Source organism: Cynara cardunculus (assembly GCF_001531365.2).
Source record: "Cynara cardunculus var. scolymus isolate 2C chromosome LG 9, CcrdV1, whole genome shotgun sequence".
Taxonomy (NCBI): domain Eukaryota; kingdom Viridiplantae; phylum Streptophyta; class Magnoliopsida; order Asterales; family Asteraceae; genus Cynara; species Cynara cardunculus.
In genome coordinates, this window is record NC_037536.1 from 14,497,415 (window position 1) to 14,507,067 (window position 9,653).

Here is a 9,653-nt window from a genome sequence, read left to right on the forward strand (position 1 = left end):
ATCGGTTTGAATACGAGATCCTTTTTTTCGCACTACAGGAAACATGCTTCTCAAAACGTTTTCATAAGGAACTTTTTAAGAAATGTCAGATAAAAATACTGATATGACGATTTACTGTATAAGTCCTATTAAGTGTTCCTTCGTCTAAACAACTTTTTTTAGGGTATTCAACTTCTTAATAACAACTTATTATATCACCTTTGTATAAAATGCATTACATTTATGGAATTAAAGACATTAATTAAATGGTCTATTATTTACAAACTACAGTGTTTTTTTTTCTTGATATCTTTAAATCAGATTGATATATGACTTGACCAATTGAAACCATGTTTATCTAAGTAATAACTGATATGACAAATATTACAGACAAAATAAAAGTTACCCATAAAATATTAAATCAACAACCAACAAAAAACAGTATAGTAAATCTGTACCACAACACCATAAACATCGTTGTCGAAAACGAGCAGTTGAACCCCAAAACCTAGCTCGAGTGTTCAAAAGCATCCGATACAAACCATCCATCGATTAAATTATAGAATTCATATGAGGAAAAAATTAAAAGTATTTTTGAGAATACCTTAAAAATATAACAAGTTTTTAAAAACATGATATTAATATTAAATTTGGGCAATTGCATGAAAAAGTAATGTAGATAACTTGATTCCTATTTTGGGTAACGTACTTTTAAAACTTTCATTTTGGTACCGAAAATGTAAATTTTTAAACATTTAAGTATCCAGGTAACTGGTTGAAGATTAAATTTAGATTAAAAAAGACTAATTTTAGATTTAAAAAAATTCATGTCCCCACGTCAGCAAATAATACTGAGTTGGATACCACATCAGCATGATAACCGGTTAATGTTTCAATCGAAACCTAAGTACTTAAATGTTTAAAACTTTATATTTTATGTACCAAAATGGAAGTTTATAAAATATAAAGTTTTGAAAATACGTTACTAAAAATAGAAATCAAATTAAAATACATTATTATTTTTTATATGTAATTTGCCATATTAAATTTACTTGAAGTAATTAGTCTTAATAATTAATCATTTTCATGCATTTAATTTATTTATCCAAAATTAGAAAATGAATGCTCAATAATAAAAGGGAAAAAGAAGAAAACAATTGATTCCCATCAAAAGCTTCCACCCATAAAAGGCCAAAAACACCCATTAAATTCAATTCCCTTTTTCTTTTCTTGTAATTCCAATTCTCCATTTAATTTGTATTTTAAAATGTATTACTTTTTAAATCTTTTATCTGCTAAAATCAGATAATAATACCATTTTATAAACCGGGTATCAAATGGTATTATTTACTGAAGCATTAACCGGATACCACATCAACATGGTAACCGGTTAATGCTTCAATTGGTTGGTTATCCGGGTACTTAAATGTTTAAAACTTTACATCTTAGGTACCAAAATGAAAGTTTTGAAAGTACGTTACCCAAAATAGAAATTAAGTTTTGAAAGTACGTTACTCTACTTACAATAATATAGATATTAATTTTTTTTTATATTTAACTGTATTTACGTTAATTTTTAGAATTAAAAATAAGACATATTTATTAAAACAAAATTGAGTTTACAGGTCTGTTTTAATATCCTAATAAAGTGTCTTATAGGACTTAAGTTTATAAGACCAAAAAATAAAACGTTATATCTAAAAGTATTACAATAAATTTATAGGACGTCTTTGGACGTCATAACAAGTTTTTAATTTTTTTTAAAGTAAAATGTTGTATTAACTATTTTATAGGATACTATTTGAAAATGTGTCTTGTAAACACAAGGATCCTATAAAAAAAAAAGGCGAGTTTATAGGATATTTAAAAAAAAAAAAACATCTTATAAAAAATAGTTAATATGACACTTTATTTCAAAAAGATCTTGAAAAACTTGTTACGACTCTCGAAAGTGTCCTATAAACTTATTGTAACACTTTTAGATACGATACTTTATTTTTTGATCATATAAAACATTCAATTAAGACACTTAAACACTTTATACGTCCTATAAACCCAGTCTAATTATAACAGAACAAAATTTATGAGATTTTTCCCATTTTAAAAACAAATAAAATATTCTCTTTCATTCATACATCAACTTTGGTCTTATTTCATGACAACCAAAGTTCTAAAAGTCTCATTTTATTCCCCAAAAGTTATAGGTGTTGTCATAATCTCTAATAAACAACCCTCTTTTTCAAAATAACAATGGATTTTTGTAATCAAATTTGGTCCACAAATTTCAACCAAATGAATATTGTTCAAATGCAGACAAAAATGTGTTTAGGGTCACGACCTATGTCGTCTGTGACAATACCTGATTGATGTACGTTAAAAAAGGCTGAGGTTTGGATCCCCACTAGCCCATTGATGTTAATTAGGTCTAGGTCTAGGTCTAGGTGTGGCTAGAGCATATTAACTTATGATTCATGTTTATTATATATGTTCAAGTAAAACTGTAGAATTGTTTTACTTATTGGCATGAGAGTCCTTGAAACAGCCATTCGACTGGTCACAAAGAGACGAAATCACATCTTTAACTAATAACATGATGTAAATGCAATTGGCAAAAGACGATTTTGACCCTTTTTTATATCTAACCCGTTATACGAGCCGACTAATCCCAAGGGCAACCACCTCCTTTGCAGGTAGCCCGAAGTCACGGCATCTAAACATCTGTGACCACAAGGGATCTTTATTCCTCCTTGGATTTGAATACGAGACCTTTGAAGCTTAAACTCAAATCAATCAGACACCACCCTTGTGATTGATTGATTGATTTTGACCCGTACAACTGTATTTCTTACATAGTTAATCTTTGCATCAAATATGAATCACAAGATTATGTTTTTATATCTTATGGTTCTCAATGTTTTGAAAGGAATTGTAGACCAAATGTAATGCACTTCTTAAAAGTATTGAAGTGACCTTGAGTGAGACCCATGTTTGGATACCATAAAGCTACATCAATTTTTCAACATATTTTCTAATGACTCTTTTTTAATCTTAAAATTTTGATAAGATTGGTATTTAGGATTGCTTATTAACTTATTTCAGTGTGATATCAGTAATAAGGAGTTTTTAGTGTTTGGATGGGAAAAAAAATGTTTATACCTGTTTGGCACCAGTAATAAGGAGTTTTTGATGTTTATAACTTATTAACTTATTCCGATGTGGTACTGACAATAAGAAGTTTTAGTGTTTGGATGGAAAAAGAAAAAGGTATCTCTATCTATTTTATTAACTTATCCGGTATGGTATTACCATAAGCTAATCCAAACACTTTTTATAAAACTCCAATTTGTCACCATATAAATTAAGTTTTTTGAAATTAAAAAAGTAGGGATGGTGAAGATTATGAAAGACCAATGAATGTGGGTATCCATGGCCATGTGATACTTAGAGCAAAAGCCAAGACATGTGATTGTAAAGTGTTGGGTGTCTATTCTTTTTTATACCATAAATTGACTTACATTCTTCTATGTCATTGTAAAATGTTGGGTGTCTATTCCTTTCTTATAACTCGTTATGCGAGTCGATTAATTTCATGATGATCACTTGTTTTACGGGTAGTTTGGAGTCATTGTATTTGAATTTTTGTAGTCACAAGGAGATTTTTATTCCTTCTTGGATTTGAACATGAAACCGACATTTTTGACATTTGAAGTTCAAGATTAAACCAATCAGACACCACCCTTGTTTTGATCGGTGTCTGATGTAAATACAAAAGTGCATTACATACGTATTATTATACATATGTTAATGAAATACAATGTTTTAAAAAGATAAATAATATGTTTTTTAATTTTTTTTTTATGATTTTTTTTTTGTGTCCGTATTTGATAATTTATAAATGATATTACGATTTATAACATGTTTAAAACAATATAAAGAAGTCATGTATGAGATATTGTATTTATTAATGCAGCGAGATACATCTTAATTTTAATATTTTGTGTTTTTTTGTCTCAGTCGATGTTATAATATGGTTTTATGTGGTTTTGAGAAAACAATAATGTTTTTATTTTTGAATGAGATATAAATATGAAGATATCATAAAGAAGTGAAAAAAATATTGATATTAATACCAAACTATCTATTTAAATTTTTTTTTTGTATTCATTTTTTTTATTTTTGATTTAATAATATATTTTTTATATAAAGATAATATTTAAGTATTTTGTTATAATTTAATGATTATCCTAATTAAATTTTTTATATCTAAATGAGATATTTATCCCCTAAATTATGTTTATCTCTAGTTAGTTATACGAATTCAAACATGAAGCTTTAATAAGTTGCACTTTCACACAATTTACTTGTAATCTTGAATTTTAAGTAATATGTTTCAATAAACAATACTTCATGCATAAAAAATTGTTTTTTAAAAGTTTTTATCAAATGTTTTATAATATAATAACTAGATGTATACTCGCGCAATGCAGTGAGATACATCTTCATTTTAATATTTCGTTTTATTTTTTGTATCTATTGATATAATACGGTTTATGTAGTTTCGATAATGATAATGTTTTTATTTTTAAATAAAAATAAATTTGCAAAGATATCATAAAAATTTGACAAAAATATATCAACATTAATATTAAATTAACTATTTAAAAATTATCATTTTTTGTATAATTTCTTTAATTTAATTTTTTATTATAATTTAATTAAAGTCTGATAGTGATAGCAAAGTAATTTATTTTTGTCTTAACAATATAATTTTTATAAAGAGAATGATTCTGTTAGAATTCAATAATTATCCTAATTATATTTTAGATTTTTTATATTTAAAATGAGATGTTTATCTTGTATTTGATTATATTTATCCATAGTTAGTTATACGAATTCAAAGATGAAGTTTTAATAAGATGTACTTACGCACAATTTACTTGTAGTCTTAAGTTTTAAGTAATATGCATTAATATACAGTACTTCATGCATAAAAAATAGTTTTTAATAGTTTTTGTCAAATGTTTTATAATATAGTATAAATACATGTTTTGAATACGAAAAATAATATATTTTAAATGTTTTTTTTATATTTGATAATTTTATAATCGACATTAATTACATGTTTTAAAAAGTTGAATACTATATTTATTCTTTATTCAAATCAACAAAAATCCCAGATTTGATACGATTAGAGAAAATTGCAAAAATCTTTGTATTCTCATTTGTCATGGAAGTTAACCAGAGTCGAGATCTATACATGCATCAGAAGTATAATTGGTGTTTAACGAATTGAATAGCGGTTTGTTTGAGCTTGCACAGTATTTTTTTTAATATTTGAGTTCAAGTTTGAAGCTTGTTTAACAAACTCGACTTACATATATACTGTGGATCCAAAGTTTAGGTTTTATCAGTTCATTTATGGCTAAAGCTCGAGATAGGTTAACTTGTGGTATTAACGCATGCTTGATAAGATCAATTAGCGTGTAAAAAGTTCTAATTTATAGCATAAATTAGACTATAAATTAGAACTTTTAATGATGTTGTCGTAATTGAGTTGCACATCATGCAATTTTTATCGTCGTTATATCATGAAAGGGAATAAAAACATGCCGTTTTATCGGTCATATGTAAGAACACTATCAATTTTCAAAAGTTCAGAAATAAAGAAAACTGGAAATAAAAATATCATAAAATCCACTTATAACATGATCTCTGATAAAATTATGTAACTTTTACCTTTTGATATTTTATATCTCGTTGTAAATAAAATATGAGTGTAATTAGGCACTGGATTTTGTTGAAATGGTCAATATTACATAATTGGACAACAATCTGCTACTTGACTCGATTCACACTAGCAACAACAACAACCAGACAAACGGCAAGACGATAAAGCGGGCGAGCAAGACGGAACGGGATCCTCGACTTAAATGGGCTAAAAACATGCAACTTTTATTATTTAGATTCAACAACAAGGCAGGTACATAGCATCTGGTATATATAGCTAATGAATATCTATCTAATCACATGTCAATACTTTCTTCTGGCATACGAACTCTTCTTTTATCTTCAATTCCTTCGATTTCACGAGGACGCTCGCAAGTATTTAGCCTCGTAAAAACCATTTCTCGAAAAGAAAGGGACTCTTTCAACGTTAAACAAATAGCTACCGTTTAAAAGACAGGAAATTACCCATCAACAACATCAACCAATATTTACCAATTCCTATTGCATTTATCCACAGACTCCATCAAAACTGTAATTGTTCGTGCAAATCAATATTAACAACCACCTGACGATCATACTTCTAATCATCGGCCCCAGTTAAGATGGTAAGCAACGACATGAATAGGTTGAGGATATCGAGATATAAAGATATTGCAGCCCAAATGTACTCGTCATATGTATAGCGTTTGATCAGGTTATCAGTATCGTAGACGATGTACCCACAGAAGATTATGGCTCCTAAACACCCGTATATCATTGTCGAGGTCTTACCCAGAGGAAAGAATAGCTGCACAAAAGAAAGCCCAAATCATGGAATATGTACTAATATTCATACAGACAATTTAGTTCATATATACTGACGGCTTAATGTGAAAAGAAACAAACAGCACCTCATTCACACAAAAACGAACCTGGATGAGGGAAAAGACGAAAAGAACCATAAGGGCACCAAACAAGAACGGCCCCAAGAAATTGAAGTCATAGCCTCTCCTTGCGGCCCAAAATGTGAACAAAGTGAGACTCACAACCACCACGGCGGTTAAAATAGCCGCCTCGAGGATCACCTTCCCTGCAATTAATATCGTCAAACAATATGAGCAATCTATTCTATTGATCAATGTCGAACGGTTAATTGGTTTTCCGACACAAAATAGGAATCTCAACATATCTCTCACCAACATTATGATAAAGAACAAGAAGTCGCATTCCTACCAATCAAGACCAATATCGTTAACCTCGAGGGGTTAGGCTAGAGCCTTTGGGGCTCCTCCGGTTCTAGTCTCGCCATACCCATTAGGGATTTTCTTGACTGTTTTCCAGGACACCATGGGATTAGTCAAGAAACTGGTCCAGACACACACAGTTAAATTGACACCTAGTAAATCTCACACCGATGCAAACCTTACGTCCACCACAAAGGGAGGAAAAGTTGTTTCCGTGGAGAAACAAGCATGTAAAACAAAAATTAAAAAGGAAAGAGATTGGTCAAGGAAAGCAATGGGTCCTTTAATAGACAAGGCAACAAGGACAAATATGAGGAATATAGGTTAAAACAGTGAAATCGACCAAAATAGTTAATCTTCCGATCAAATTCATTTTTTAATCACATGTAGAGCTTACGAAAATGCATTCGTGCAAACTCGATTTTAAGATTAAAATATAAAAAAGAAAGCTTTAAATATTTACGTAAGGATTCTCATTTGCGTAAACATTTTTTTCCCTTTTTGTTTTCAATATGAAAATAGGCTTTTCCCAGTAATATCTTATTAAGATGAGAATTTGGTTTTTTTAAATGGCTAAAAAGTGGATTTAGTCGGGAAGATTAGCTATTTTGATCAATTTCCCGTTAAAAATGAGCAAGTAAAGACAAAGCACAATGTAGACAAATATAAAAAAGAAAAGCCAAAACTAGTGTACGACCAGATAAAATGATGGACATAGTAAGTAGGAAAAACTTAGAGCTCCATGCTACAGATTCCTACCATATATTAGAATGCACAATTAATGTAATAGTTGATTCGAAGGATCGTTAGCCTTTGCGTTCAAAAACAAGACTAAACTTGTTTTAAGATATTAATATTTATCATATATTACAATGTACAATTAATGTGACATGTAGCATAACTTTCAAGAACAAACCTTATATATAATCTCTCTAAATGGTTATAATCTCTAATTGCTTGATATAATCTAGAATTGAGCTAGATACACCAGTGTGTATGTATACCCACCGTATGATCATATGCATCAACAAGAAATCCGAAGATCAGGCAAATTAATGCATCATTCGACATTCGATATACCATATGGATGAAGATCACTCAGAATGGAGGACCAAATCCACCATTTTGTTTCTTTTAATTCCACTAATTTATGACAGCAATTCGAAATCAAATCATGAACATTACTCCTATAAAACACGAATTTAGGGATAATATCGAGGGCTTACCTTTAGTGAATGCGCATGTCAAACCGACTGCAAAAGCAAGAGACGCAGTGAAGATCGCGAGAAGAAAATAGTTGATTGGATGACGCTGATGATAGTAATACAACGGGCATAAGGCTGTACAACATCAAATCGATCCTAATTAATTAACGATTTATACACAGATTCAAACCACAAATGATCATATACAGAAGAAATCAAACAAAAAATGAATGATTCTATGATAACTTACTGATGAATGGAGTGATGATTAGAAGAATGTAACAAGCCAATCCACCTGTGGTAGTTGTTAAGAAAGTGACGATGGGACGATAAGAGACGACAACGGCACCAACGGCGACGGTGAGGAGTAATTGTATGGCGACGATGGAGTATACTTTCCGAATAAACGACCACCGGAGTTCCGGCGACTCCAACATCATCGGATACAGATCTCGGCTTGTTCCCGACTCCACGTCGGCCTTCCGAACCGGTAGTTGGCTCTGGCTCATCATCTTTATGAAATCAGTGGGAAAATTCGGTTATTCGACTCAGAATCGATTCAAAGATTGAGAAATTAGAGTTCCAAAATCGGAAAATTCGAACAAATTGTAGATTGATGAGGAAGAAATTGTGAATGGGGAGGAGTTATAAAAGGTGACGAATAACTGGTTTTTGTGGACGACGCGAGAAACTTCTTGACGTGTTCGCGTTATATCTTGCCACGTGCAACAAATTGACTCTTCCAGATCTTTCACACATACTCTCTTCTACTCTAATAACCGATCGAAAATGACATCAAATATTTAGATGTAAAAAATGTATTTTTTAATGATATAATTGAAAAAACGACTTTAATTCATATACAGGTTAATATAGTAAAGGCTAAAATGTAAAATAAAAAATTAAAAGATATAAAATAAATTAAATAATTAATTATAAAGGTATAAAGTGTAATTAAAAACTTAAAAAATGATTTGATTTTTAATAGGAAATTTTTTATCAAGATGGAACCAACTTTCACCAAATTTTTATTTTAGGGAACCAATTTTTAAAATCGTTATTTAGGGGTCTTTATCAAACTTTTTGTTTATTTAAGGGTCTGATTGACATGTTGAACTGTTAATGCTAATATCATCCAGATTTTTTTGCCAACTAAAATATTTCACGTCATATTAATTTTTTATTTTAACTATAATATTTCACCTCATATTTAAAATTGTAAAATAATTATAAAAAAATAACTAAAATTCGTTTTTTACCAAAAATTAATGCAATAAAATCTAATTTTCGTTTTAAATCTCGTTTTATTTTAAATTCAAATATTAAATTGAAGATTTTTTTAAAAAAATCCAAATTACCACAATAAAAATTGTTTTTTTACTAATGCAATAAAAAAATCAATTTAATAGAAAAAAAATTAATTGATGCAATAAAAAATAAAGATTAAATATCACATTCAAGATTTTTATATCTAACCAATCCGTATCAATATTAAAGTTTAAATCAAATTTGGCAAATC

The 9,653-nt window shown here is 29.3% G+C and overlaps 1 protein-coding gene across 1 annotated transcript; it reads right to left on the reverse strand.

Moving 5' to 3' along the window:
• Nucleotides 1-5,858: 5,858 nt before the first annotated feature.
• Nucleotides 5,859-8,733, reverse strand: LOC112518365 (protein LIFEGUARD 2-like). Its single transcript, XM_025126030.1, has 4 exons — nucleotides 8,385-8,733; nucleotides 8,156-8,269; nucleotides 6,618-6,775; nucleotides 5,859-6,493 (listed from the first exon to the last, which is right to left on the reverse strand). The coding sequence occupies exons 1-4, from the start codon at nucleotides 8,644-8,646 to the stop codon at nucleotides 6,287-6,289; spliced, it is 741 nt and encodes a 246-aa protein (XP_024981798.1). The 5' UTR covers nucleotides 8,647-8,733; the 3' UTR covers nucleotides 5,859-6,286.
• Between the last annotated feature and the right edge of the window lie 920 nt (nucleotides 8,734-9,653).